Consider the following 12844-nt stretch of genomic DNA (forward strand, 5'->3'; position numbering starts at 1 on the left):
GTGGTTTCTCTTCTAGAAGTTGACCCGATACTCAGAAGACACTGTGTGGAAGTTTGTCAGCAAAACAAAAATCTGTGTAATGTACGCGCGCGTGCATTGGACGGTGGGAACACTACACTCCATTTTCGAAGAACCCACGGCACAGCGCAACGTAAACACCAGCTGCATCTATACATCTGTACCAACAGCCGACCGGTTTGGGACGCTGTGCGCGGATTATGCGTGATGAAAATTTTTTGGACAGCAGTTAGGGTTCTTTTTCTTTTATTTTTGGCCTTACTATGCCCCCCATCCCCCCCTCCCCCCCTCTTCAGGTTCTGACAGTACACGTTGGCTTCCGAGAAGAGAAAATTAACCAAATCTGCAAAAGCAGATCATACTTAGCTCACGTTTGCAGGTCGTTTATTGGCGGGCTTGATCGTCTGTGGTTCGCCTGTTGAACCGCACTGCCCTATGCTGCATTAGGTCCGTAGATTTCGCATTTGTTGATTTCGCCAACCATCGCGTTCGTGGCAATCACGAGCAAATACTTGGACGTGGTGAAGCACGCTTTTAGACGGTTCAGTCCGGCTACCGTTTCTGCCGCGACGATGTTCTGCATCGTGGTTTGATGCCCCACCATAGCCTGATGCACTTTGTGGAAGGCCAACTCTAAGGGCTGTGGGGGGGGGGGGGGAGAGAAAAACGAAAAGCGTTAGGCGACAATTTGCTGAGAGTGTTTGGCAGTCCTCCCGACTTCCGGCTTTCACTTACAGCAACGTTGCACTGGGCCGGTGTTTTGACACAGATCGTGACCTGGGCCAGCACGTCCTCGACGCTAAACACCAGCAACTTGGCGATGGTAAGCACAACCTGCTCCAGCTTTATCAGACGCGTAATCTCCTGATCGACGCACCGGTTCGCTTCGCGTGCCTGCTCATAGAACAGTCCGAACGTACGGGGGCTGTATTTGTTGTAGCAGTAGTCAGCATAAACGCCGTTCGAGATTACCACTTTCACGAGCCGGTAGAGATGGTCGCACGCACTTTCACTGTAGAACGCGGTCAACCCATCCGAAACGAACGGCACGGATGTCTTGTACGTGATGTAAGTAGCCTGTATCGCGGCAATCGTATTGGTCAGCACGGTCGTGTACGTTTCCTTGTACTCGTTAATCTCGCTCTCGATCAATGGTATGCCGGAAGTATCTAGGCCCGACAGGTCAAGGTTGGCCTGCGCCGTCGGTCCAACAAGGACGGCGACTTCGTTCGTACCGTCAGTGTACAGCTGGATTTCGGCTTCGAGCGCTTCCTGACCCTGGCTAACCTTCAAGAGCGCATCTTCGGCAACCGTACCCGCCTCGACGATGTAGTCATCGGCCAGCTTAATGTTATCGATCGAGTTGGCCAGAATGTACGTTACCAGCGGGATGAGCGCCTTCAGCGATATAGCACTTTTGGCAACGTCCGACGTCAGCGTGGTCGACACGTACTTGCGCAGGATGGCTTTGGAGGGTGCGTTAGAACCGGCCGCAGTCACAGCCGCTTGCACTTGCGTCTTCAGTGTGCTCAACAGGCCACCGAGCTTCGTTAGCTCCGCCGTTACATCCACTAACGCGTCCTTTACCATGGTGCTGATGGAGTCGTCCAGATTTGTATCGAGCACGGTGTAATAGGCGTCGAGTCCAGTGTTTACCAGCGTGATCAAATTACCGGCGGCAACCTCGAATGAACCGAAGGCACTATTCAGCTGACCGGTACTGGTGGCTAGCAGATCGAGCGCCTGAGTCACAAAAAATCCTTTGTTGGAGAAATTGTTCGCAATACCGAGCAGCTGTGTCTTGATGGTGTCGAGCAGCGGGTAGCCGGAGGTCAGCACAATGTCTAGATTTTGGTTCACTTTTCCCACCAGTGTTCTGGTATCCCGGGCAGTTATTGCCGTATGCTGGCTACCGAACACCTGTACATTGATCCCAAAGTCGGGCCGAGGTAATGCTGTTGCTATCTGGAAAATGGGATAGAGCAAAACATTATTAGTATAGGGAGGTTCAGTGTAAAAGATGGGGCACGTTACGAACCTGGATGGTGCATAGCACCAGTAAAGCTAATTTAAACATCATCACCACTGATCCTTCTCTGCTATTTCTGCTTTGCTTAACGGGCTCGGGTTCGGTTTGCAAATGTGGTGCGGCGACGCCGTGGTCTTCGCTTATATCACCAAACCCTCATCACACGCTCTAACCGTTCCCGCGATGCCATGATGTTTGAGATAAGTTTGCCTCTGTTGCTAATGTTGAAGAGGAATAGCGCTATTTCTTCTTCTGCTACTTCCCTTTTTTGTTGGAGCAGTTTATTCTCCGTGCGCTGCGTTGCCAGCTATGTAAACAAACGTTTGGGGCGACGAGCGCAAAAATGAGGCTATCCTGAAGCGTTGTCTAGATGCAACTAAAAGGGAGTTAATGAGTTCTAGATTGATCAAGTCACTTCCGACGCCGGTTATTAATTCATCTTACCCACTCAAGCAGAGGATCGTAGTTTGGTGAGAAACAGACAACACTTCAAAGATAAGCAACTCAGAGCAATGCCAAACATCACCCAAAATTTGGATGATGAGCGGATGCTGAAGTTGAAGTTTGGAGACCGCTTGGAAGAACATGTCGTATTCCTTTTAGGGTAAAAGGACACTCTTTGGACGATCAGCCCGATCGCAAGACAAGTCCTGCGATCTTCTCCCGAGACAAAAGTAAAACTAGTACCTTGGACCATAGAAGACCAAGTCTCTTGAAAAGCGTAGTTCTTTCGATGTCGAGGCCTCTTAGATTAAAAGGGCTGATGGACAATATTGGGTTTACGACACGATTAAGCGCTCGATCGGCAGGCGACAATCATCCTTTTAATGCCACCCGACATGGAAGTCTGACTTTATATGCTCTGCTCTGTGGTACGTAAGTACAATGTCAATAGATCATCAGATCATCAAGCCTCGGTACCGATGTTAATACATCCTTGGTTGGATCTTATGTGACTGTTATGCTGGGACAGATTACAGCCTATGCCGCACATAATGATGATGCCTAATTTGGGGGACGATTCCTAAGGACAACGAAAAGTTCTCTTTCAAGGCGAAGCCATTTTTTTTTTTTTATTCATAAGGGACGGGACAGGCCATATTGCTTAAGGCGAAGCCACTTAGGAGAGACACATAAACGGCAAGACGGCAAGGCACTGAACGGAGAGGCAACCGGCATCCAGTCTGTTCGATCATGACCGCTACTATGACATTTTACTAGACTAGTCTCTCTAGGAATCAGGCTTCACTAGTCACAGTGGTGGATTGAACCACTTCGGAGGCCCTTAGTGAAAGCCCCCCTGGGCCACTCAAGTACAGTAGCGGATCAAGTGGTTTGAAAGCCCTGGGTGAAATGGAAATCGGTGGGTAGGGGTTGAACATCAGGGATATGATTCCTTGATGTGAAGCTACTACTGCGCACGAGTCACCTCTCGGGGCTCTAGGCGGTCGCCCTAGGCCGGAGCTGTATCCTACCACTGTTTTATCTACTACTATTATATAGAATCTGCTGGCTGGCGGGGGAAGAAGGGCGGAGGGGTGTGGGTGGAGATTTAAGCGGGCGTGACGAAACACACGCTTCCCTTTACGGACCATGGCCGTTTTTAAGAGTGATGGCATTGAACATGGCGTGGCAGTACGAACAATTCCTGGACCATCGGATAAGTTCAGTTGCTTAACCAAAACCGAACCTGCTCAAACAGTCCGCACGCCATCTTCGCCACGTCAGTGTCTGCTGAACGTGTGGAGGAGTGAAAGGGGTGGGTAAGGCAGACCTTTGAATGGCAAAGAAAATGGGGTGGAAATTGTTGTCGAACCCAGATAAAACTGCTGCGATCGTCTAATGTAATTGCTACATTTTATTGATCTAGAAAAACTCAAGCACGACCACATCTCGGCCCACGACGACGCATAAGATATGGTGGCTCTGTCACTCTCTGTATGTGGAATCAGGGTTTTTTTTTGTGCACGATATCATTCAACTATATTTTCCACTGATTGAACCATTTCGCTTGTGGGTGTGTGTGTGTGTGTGGGTATGCATGTGCGTCTTTGTTTTGGTGTAATAACGTTATTCGGGGGTTGCAGCCTTAATGCTTATGGCTGGGGACCAGCAGTCAGACAGGACGTGGCAGTCGAGGCTATCTCGGTAGCGGCGATCGTGGTCAACGAGAGCGAGACGTACAGGCAGGAACCGAGGCGGTTGAAGCTAGCTTTGGCTTCCGCTAGGCCAAGGTTGGCGAACGTCGTTAGGTGAGCCTCGGCCTTTCCGGCCAGGATATTGTAGTACGGAGTGAGCTGTAGGAAACAAGAGGTACATTAAAGTGTGTGCGTGAGTTTGAAGATGAGTTTCAAGTGAACACTGGCACTTACCAGCTCGAAACAGGCTCCCTTGTTTGCGTCGGGCAGGGCCAGACAGATCGACAAGTTGTCGAATACATCTTCCCCAGTGTAAGCAATCTGTTGGGCGACATTCACGGCGATAGTCTCGAGTGCCAACAGGCGGGTCACCTCCTTTTCGAAGCACACGTCGAACGCATCGAGGGTGAGCGCAACCTGGGCGAACACTCGTGGCGAGTGCTTGCTGAAGCAGAAGTCCGAGTAGCCTGCATTGGCGATCTGTACCAGCGACACGGCTTTGATCGGACTGCACAGTGCATCACCGAGCGGTGTTTCCAAATTGGAGATTATATTCGGTACTTCGTTGCGGTACGTAGACAACCCACCCAAGAGTTGGTTGATTTTAGTTGTTGGCGAGCTGTAGAAAGCAGTGTTCAGAGCACTGATCGCCGGCAGGAGTGATTGCGTGTACTTCGTGACGGCATTCAGGTTACTACTGAGGGTAGAAATACGGTCAAAGATTTTGACACCCAAAGTCGTCGTAAACTTCGAATAAATGTTGATGCCCTCCGTTTCCAGGTTCAACTTGAAGCCCGAGATCGACAGAGCGTACGCGGCTACACCGCGCACAATTTCTTCCTTCATATCAACGACGAACGTGTCCACCATCTTCAGGTTGTCGAGCGAGCTGTCGATGACGAACCCGATCAGCGGCATGTTGGCGCGCAGCTGACGGACCTGCGTGATCACATTGTTGACCGATTTGGCTGGAATCTTGGCACGGATGATCGCGTTCGATACGGTGGACGAGCTGCCTGCAGCGTTCTTCGCATTCTGCACGTCCGTCTTGAGCGTGTTCAGTGCGGCCTTGAGTGCGGTCAGCGTCGTTCCGGCCGCCTTGAACGCATCGGCGAATTGTTTGCCTATGTAATCGCCAGTGTCGGTTGCGATCGCGGCCAATTTACCGCCGAAGTTACCGGACAGCACGGCACTGAACGCGTCGAGTTTAGAAATCGTAAAGTCAAACGCGTTTGCAACCCCACCGCTGTTGTCGGCGGCGAGACTGTCCAGCGCTCTGGCGAAGTTGCCGCCGTCGATGACGATTAAATCTCCGATATATTCCAGATTGTCGGCGATAGTTTTCAGCAGTTGGTAACCGGATGTGAGTGTGACGGTACCGCTACCCACCTTAGTGATGGCTGCATCCAATTCAAGGCCCGCGGTCTTGAACTGTGCCGTGCCCGACACTGCTCCATTGATGCCGAAGTCTGGCCGCGGCAACGCCAGAATACTCTGCGAAAAAAAAAAAAAGAAAAACGTGAAAGAGAGTGAAAGTCAACGACGGATAGGCACGAAAGAAGTGCTACGTTCCTACAATCCTACCTGGACGGCGCAGAGAATCGTTAAAGTGAAGCAGAACGCCTTCATGGTTGCAGAATGGCTGCTACTTTTGGTCGGTCTCACCCATCGCCTGCTCCATTTATAGTCCGCAACCGGTAGATCCTGTGTGGGTGCTGGCCGAATATGTGTCTGTGTGTGTGTCTGTTAGTGTACCTCGAAATAACCCAACGCATATGACAGATATCCCGAATATCTGGCACCTGAGCAAACAGACCACCACACCTCAGCCTCCCATGAACGCTATCGGTGTGCAGATTTATTCTCTGTTTTGGGGGCTTTGGGTGGCAGCAATGCTGTTTCTTTTTGTTTGTTCTTTTTTGAGACATACACACACATATTTGGCGAATAGGTTTGGTAACAGTTTCTTAGAAAAGTGTTAAAGTATGCCTTGGTAGGTAGCAGAGACCAAAATTTTAATTGCAACTAGCTAGAGCGTCGGTTATCTGCTGGGTGAGATCCGATGGGAAGTTGTTTGAAACGCATCTTTGTAGCGGGCATTTGGGTGCAGGAACGTCCATCGCAAATCCCCTTGTGGCCTTCTTTAAGCAGAGTTCCTTGGGACACTCCTATAACATCCGGACCTCAAATTATGAGAGGCAAGAACTTACCGGCAGCATGGAAACTGTACGTGGAAGGCAAACACCGTGCAGTGCGTTGTTTATACACTGTTTATATATCTTGCGAATGTTACCGAACAACCGAAGCCTTAGCGACAAAACTCTGTCCAAAAGGTAAGGTAAGCATGCAAAGAAGCAATTGTTAGTGTATCTATTGATACTAAGTTATATGCTATTCTTGCGTCCGTGTATAAGCTTGAGTTGTGGGCACCTTTTTTTTTTATTTCGTCTTGACCTAATGACTTCCGTGGTAGTGAAGCCAGTCAGTTAGTGCTCTTCACTAAGCGGAAGGATCGGTGCAGGATCCAGAATCGTTCTTGTATGAATGATACATCAAGCTATAATAAAATCTATAATAGATTTGGGAATACATAGCTTCTACAGCTATAGATCTAAATGTAATCCTCTACAAAAGTAAAGTTATCATAATGCCTTTCAGGTCACTTCTTTAAAATTTTCATGTACGAAAGGTCAGTTTCACATCAAATTTCATGCTGTTGTCGGTTAGGACACTGAAACCCAACGTCTTCCACATATGCAGTGCAAAATCAACAGCAACATCGTTTGCATTGAAAACTCCAGACAGTGCAGAGACTGTTTCGCCTTCCACCGCAATAATGTAGCTCTAGCTAGGCAAGTCAGCAACGCTTTCGGCCACACTTGTGCAAATTTGATCCAAAAAAAATGTGGTACAGCTTGATTAGGGTTTCGCGAGTCTGGCGCGGATTTGTTGGATTGAGTGTACAACCTTCTGCTCAACCCATTCGAAGAACCACAATATCGTCAACCGTGTGCTGTACCAATTGCGTTAGTTGCGTTCGGGAGGTGAACGTGGCAATTTCGATTTTTGCGGAGTGGTACGAAACCACTCAGCTGAGATTCCACACAATCCGATTGCCGATGGGCCGATTTATGCTGTGGAAGTGGTTACAAAAAAAAATGCTCAAGCATGGTTATGGTACTAGCTGTAGGTTGAACGTTCATCTAGCATCAAAAACAATGTGTTGATGATACCACACATACTTTGCACATACCTACATGGACTGCCAGCAATTGGATACTTGTATTGCATGTTGGGACTTGTTGGTTGTCAATGTTCCAAAGATGGCAGTCCTTCGGAACTCACTCTCTCTCTCTCTCTCTCGGTTTTTTGTAGAATAACTCGGCAGGGAATGGAGGAATCGGAGAGAGGTGCTGGATAACAAGATGTGCGGTCTAAAGACGCATCAGAACGCCCCGATCGGACTAAAAATGTGCAAGTTATCGCTGGAATGCCACTGGTAAAATTTTCCAGGAGTTTCTGGGACCACATAAGCCCGTGGAAAATCGGCGATAACTCGCTCAGTTTTGGGGCGATCGGAACATTCTGCATGTCGATGGATGCGTCTTTAAGTTGCGTATCTTTTTGTGCACTACTCCGTATCGATTCATCCACCACCGACCAAGTTATTCCACGAAAAAGGATTTTTTCTCCCAAAAATCGGCGATAACTCGCCCATTTTTGGTCCGATCAATATTTTTGGTCCGATACCGTTGGATGCGTCTTTGGGCCGACATCTTTTTGTGGAACTCTCCATCCCGATCATTCTGCCTCAATTTTCATTCCTGCTTTCTAGATCAATGATTAATAATCAATAAACTAATAACTAGAAGTAGAAGAAGAAAATGATCAATGATCAGTTATCAATAAACTAATTATTAAAAAAAATTGCTAAAAATCCAATAACATGACTTCACATGGGCATCAAAATCGGACACTTACCGAACTTAGATTCAATGTGGTACCGGCCCGGCGGGGCCAACTTTGCTTATGGCCTCCGAATGCACATAAATCCGCCACTGCTGCATTGTGCGTTCAAAAATTATCGCAAACTAAAAACGTACATATATTACGACATCCCCAGCTCCCCAAACACACAAACACACTTATGCACGGCGAATAGTCAGTCCGCCCCGAATTATGAAACGAAGCTATCACGCTCACGACGCTCGCCCCATGCTGATTATCGCTTCATTCTACTTTCTTTTTTTGATTGTGTCCAGCAAAAAGCATTTAAAACACTAACCATGCCCACGGGGCACGAAGGTGGTTTTGCTTTATTTCTGGATTTTGTTGGAATGCTGCTGCATGACCTCCGAGAAGTCTATTTTTGCGACGTAACCTTCGCCCGGTGTTTCGGCAACATGCAACCACCACCGGCGGGCGATAAAGAAAGGGCGGCCCCAATAGGAACAAAACGCACCCGTTATTGCCGCTAGAACAACCCGATAGAACAACAACGCAATAACCTGAGTAGGGAGCAGTGTGCCAACATTGCTTCAAATTTTTGGCGCCATACATCAAACCATCGCAACCCTTTCTCTCGTTGTCTATTCCGGTTCGTTCAAGTTCAAAGTCGCCGAGGGTTTTCTGTTTCTTTCTTGGAATTCCGATCGGGAGAGCGCGGATTCGAGCGTCACCAGCTGTTCGGATGTTCCCGCGAGGTAGCTTCCAAACCTTACCGGCCCCGGCCCGCACACACATGCACACACAGCTGCCAGATCTGATAACCCTCCGATCCCCGGTCGGATGACCCGTACGGGGGAATCGCTTATCGCTCTCGATTCGGTCGGTCGGAGGGTATTTAAGAGCACTCCGGAGCTGCCCAACGTTTTAGAAGCCCAGTGCCGCCGGCAGTGTAGAATACTAAGTGATAAGAGTATACGGAGCCTTCAGTGCTGGTGTGTGTGTTGAGTGATACAGGTACAAGATGAGCAACAATCGTAACAGTCGGATCGTTTCCGCAACGGAACAGATGCAGAACAACACCCCGTTTAAGCTGTGGGGTGGCCGCTACTCCAAAGCTACAGACCATGTCCTGTCGAAGGTGAACAACTCACTCACGGTAGACAAGCGGCTGTACTCGGAGGACATCGATGGAAGTATTGCGTACGCCAAAAGTCTCGCCGATGCTGGACTGCTGACGCAGAGCGAGTTTAAGGTGATCGTGTACGGGTTGGACGCGATACGGGACGAGTGGAGCAAGGGTACGATCAAGCTGCTGCCCCGCGATGAAGACGTCCACACGGTGAACGAGCGTCGATTGTTTGAGATTATTGGACCACAGATTGCCGGAAAGCTGCATACGGGCCGGAGCCGTAATGAGCAGGTCGTGGTAGATATGAAGCTGTGGATGCGGAACGCTATTGCCGATCTGCAGCGGCTGCTGCTGGAGTTGGTACGCTCGATCAATGATGTGGCTGACCGGCATATTGATGTGCTGATGCCGGGCTACACTCACATGCAACGGGCCCAACCGGTCCGATTTAGCCACTGGTTGCTGAGCTACGCGTTCTACTTCAAGGAAGACTTCGACCGGTTTGAAGAGTTTGGACGGCGTATGAATGTGTTACCGTTGGGTAGTGGTGCGTTGGCCGGCAATCCGTTCAACATTAACCGCCACAAGTTGGCGGCGGACCTCGGATTTGATGGTGTATCACACAACAGCATGAACGTGGTGAGCGATCGCGATTTCGTGGTAGAGTTTAACTTTCTGTGCACGCTGGTGGCGGTCCACATGAGCCGGCTGGCGGAAGATCTGATCCTGTACTCGACCAAGGAGTACAACTTTATCGAGCTGTCGGAGGAGTACACGACCGGCAGCAGCTTGATGCCGCAAAAACGCAACCCGGACAGTTTGGAGCTGATCCGTGGTATTACGGGTCCGGTCTTTGGGCAGCACTGTGCCATCCTGATGACGCTCAAGGGTCTGCCGTCGACGTACAACAAGGATCTGCAGTGTGACAAGAGTGGCATGTTCGGGGTGTACGATCAGATGCAGATGTGTTTGGTGCTGATCGGTGGCATCATCCAAACGATGCGTGTGGATGAGGATCGCTGTCTTAGCTCGCTTGGGTACGAGATGCTCGCGACGGATATGGTAAGAGGGCTATTTATTCCATTCGTGTCTTGCTCTGCTTTATACATTGTGTGACTTTCGGGTTTTTTTTTTTTGTAGGCTTACTATCTCGTGCGCCGTGGCATCCCATTCCGGGAGGCACATCACATATCGGGTGAGGTGGTCGCGCACTCGGAGAAGGTAAAGATCCCGATCAACAAGCTAACGCTGGAAGATTTGCAGGAGATTAGTCCACACTTTGACGAGACGATCAGCCGCATCTGGAACTACGAAAATAGTGTGGAGCAGTATACGGTCGTTGGTGGTACGTCGCGTCTCTCGGTGCAGGAACAGATCCGCGTACTGCGAGCATTCGTCGATGGGCATGCGCTGTAAGGTGTGTGCGTGGATTGCGTGTGTGTTTAGGTGACGTGCGTCACATACTTAGATAGATTGTATACCAAAAGCCGACGAGCAAGTCGCGTCACACAGATGTTTGCTACCTTTGTTACTTGTGTGCCGTTTATTCATACACCACTGTAGGCCCTGCGTGCCGTAGTAGGCGGATATAGTGGAATAGTTCGATCATATACATATTTCTATATGTATGTTTGTGTAGATATATATAGATATACGTTTACCGCAAGTAGGCTAACTTTATTACATTTGTGATCACAGGATTGTGCCCCCTATGTCGGTGCGATCCTAGCAATGATGATTCGCCTAACTCTCTTTATATTTCTTCGTTTTTAAGGAATAATGAACGATAACGGGGATGTGTTAATAGTTAGTGTACCCCTCACAGAAAAAAGGAAAAATAAATCTTTTCGTTTTTTTTTATAAATGTTAATAGTTAATGTCACACTCATGTTCGGCAACGTACCTGATGTACTTCGTTTAGTTTAATTTCGTTTGTCTTCCTTCTTCCTTCAAATTCAACAACAAGAGTGCCTCTGCGTGCCTGTTTGCGTGCCTGCTCTGCGGTGTTGTGCCCTGTTGGCCCCTCCAGAGCACTGTTAATCTTTTGCTTGAAATATTTCACATCTCACAAAAGTGGTGTCAATTCTCTTTCTCTCTGTTGCCACCAGCGTCCATTTTCAGCTTTCCCTAATCTTGGCTCTGGATGACTTTTTTTTGTATTGTTTTTATTTCGGAAGCGTCCTAATCGTCTACCACTACCAAGGGAAACAAAAGAACTCAACTTGTTATCAACGTCAGACACAACGTTCCCCGCCCAAGGGGGTCAGTCGATTATGGAAATTCGTGGCTAATAATCTAGACTCCTGGCGGGGTTCCTGTGCTGTCGAGACGTGCCTTATTTTTGGCCCAACTGTATCTTGGCGGCAATCTCGTGTTATTTTTTTTTTTGTTTGCGTTGGTCCAAATTTTGAGAAGCGGAAAAAACACCGTCCTCTTTCCGTTGTCTCTGTGGGCAGCCACCAGCATTATTATCGGTGATGTTTTTTGGAGGACCTGCGAATGCGAAAAAAAGAAAAAGGAAATTGCTATAAGAATCTTGAAGAGCAATTATCGCAACTTGTTGTGCTTGTGTTTTGTGGGCAAGCGATAATTCTTGCCATATTTATTATTATCTTATTATCATTATGTGAGATGTCAACAATAGTAGCAAACGACAGTAAAAAAAGCATCTTCAAAGAGGTGTTATGGAGGAGTAGTTTTGTTAGCAGATCATGTAGCAATGATAATCTATTTGCTGCCGTACCGTAGTAACTGCTTCGTACCGGTTTGCGGAGGTTTTCTTGAACAAGTCATTATCGTTTAGAATCTTGATTTGCGCACATCCTTCTTACGACCAGTTACGACCAGTTTCCGGACAATTAATACTTCGTGCGCAATCGATTGTAATCGAGGAATGATCTTTAAACTCACATACTGGGAAGACAAAACCTGACAAGATCTAATCCTCGTCATAATCATAAGCTGCAATGTTGGCAGCATCTGGCTAAATGGTCGAGTGAAAGTCGTTTTAGTGCGCGACTCCAACGAGCTAGCGATAACAGGCGGCTTTGGTAGATTTTATTGATTACAGAGGGTTAATGACGAGGAAAAAATGATTTGCTCAATGAAGGAAGCATCAGTTGACTCCTGCATGTCCTCATTGTTGTTCAAGCCTCCTCAATTGTCCGTCTAAATATATCAAATTTACCTAACTGATAACTGTAACTCGTCGTCCATAACTCAGCTTTAAAACTGCTGGATATTAAAAAATAATAAAGACTGTCTGTAAGATCTTCTCAGGAGCCGATACTTCCTTGGAAATTAAAAAAACACTCCTAGCCAACTTATAAACCGACAAGTTCTTGTTGTGAAGACTGGTAAGTTTGTCTCTTTGCATATCCAAGTCTGGATGGGATGCATGGATTGATTCTAACACTGTTCTGATATTTCTAACACAATATTCTGAAGGAACGTAGACAATCCAAGCTACTGAGCTGAACATTGGAGAGGCTGTACCATATGTCTTGAGGTCCTTCACATCATTCGTACAACATTTTCTAAAGCTTTTTTTTGTCACAGAATTTCAGCAACATTGGGATAGAG

General features: G+C 47.9%; 5 protein-coding genes across 5 annotated transcripts in view; 2 read left to right on the plus strand and 3 right to left on the minus strand.

The window, feature by feature from the left end:
• Positions 1–12844, plus strand: part of LOC126564888 (protein phosphatase 1B) — a 205229-nt gene that overhangs the window by 114387 nt on the left and 77998 nt on the right. The window lies entirely within an intron of this gene.
• LOC126565068 (alpha-tocopherol transfer protein-like) overlaps positions 1–12844 on the minus strand; it is a 174457-nt gene that overhangs the window by 4738 nt on the left and 156875 nt on the right. The window lies entirely within an intron of this gene.
• LOC126560345 (uncharacterized) lies at positions 452–2095 on the minus strand. Its single transcript, XM_050216308.1, has 3 exons — positions 2057–2095; positions 754–1983; positions 452–658 (listed from the first exon to the last, which is right to left on the minus strand). The coding sequence occupies exons 1-3, from the start codon at positions 2093–2095 to the stop codon at positions 452–454; spliced, it is 1476 nt and encodes a 491-aa protein (XP_050072265.1).
• On the minus strand, positions 4144–5814 carry LOC126564597 (uncharacterized). The gene is made up of 3 exons (XM_050221675.1): positions 5770–5814; positions 4420–5679; positions 4144–4344 (listed from the first exon to the last, which is right to left on the minus strand). The coding sequence occupies exons 1-3, from the start codon at positions 5812–5814 to the stop codon at positions 4144–4146; spliced, it is 1506 nt and encodes a 501-aa protein (XP_050077632.1).
• Positions 9167–10687, plus strand: LOC126565197 (argininosuccinate lyase). The gene is made up of 2 exons (XM_050222347.1): positions 9167–10324; positions 10403–10687. Exons 1-2 carry the CDS (start codon positions 9200–9202, stop codon positions 10676–10678), a joined length of 1401 nt encoding a protein of 466 aa, XP_050078304.1. The 5' UTR covers positions 9167–9199; the 3' UTR covers positions 10679–10687.

The sequence above is a fragment of the Anopheles maculipalpis genome, chromosome 3RL (assembly GCF_943734695.1).
Source record: "Anopheles maculipalpis chromosome 3RL, idAnoMacuDA_375_x, whole genome shotgun sequence".
Taxonomy (NCBI): domain Eukaryota; kingdom Metazoa; phylum Arthropoda; class Insecta; order Diptera; family Culicidae; genus Anopheles; species Anopheles maculipalpis.

Bases quoted from the DNA above. Each gene is read 5' to 3' on its own strand.
- LOC126564597 (XM_050221675.1), bottom strand. From the start codon at position 5,814: ATGAAGGCGTTCTGCTTCACTTTAACGATTCTCTGCGCCGTCCAG. The intron at 5,680-5,769 runs GTAGGATTGTAG...TTTTTTTCGCAG, and splicing joins CGATTCTCTGCGCCGTCCAG to AGTATTCTGGCGTTGCCGCG. The intron at 4,345-4,419 runs GTAAGTGCCAGT...TGTTTCCTACAG, and splicing joins AGGGAGCCTGTTTCGAGCTG to CTCACTCCGTACTACAATAT.
- LOC126565197 (XM_050222347.1), top strand. From the start codon at position 9,200: ATGCAGAACAACACCCCGTTTAAGCTGTGGGGTGGCCGCTACTCCAAA. The intron at 10,325-10,402 runs GTAAGAGGGCTA...TTTTTTTTGTAG, and splicing joins AGATGCTCGCGACGGATATG to GCTTACTATCTCGTGCGCCG.
- LOC126560345 (XM_050216308.1), bottom strand. From the start codon at position 2,095: ATGTTTAAATTAGCTTTACTGGTGCTATGCACCATCCAG. The intron at 1,984-2,056 runs GTTCGTAACGTG...CCCATTTTCCAG, and splicing joins TGGTGCTATGCACCATCCAG to ATAGCAACAGCATTACCTCG. The intron at 659-753 runs GTAAGTGAAAGC...CCCCCCCCACAG, and splicing joins CGGCCCAGTGCAACGTTGCT to CCCTTAGAGTTGGCCTTCCA.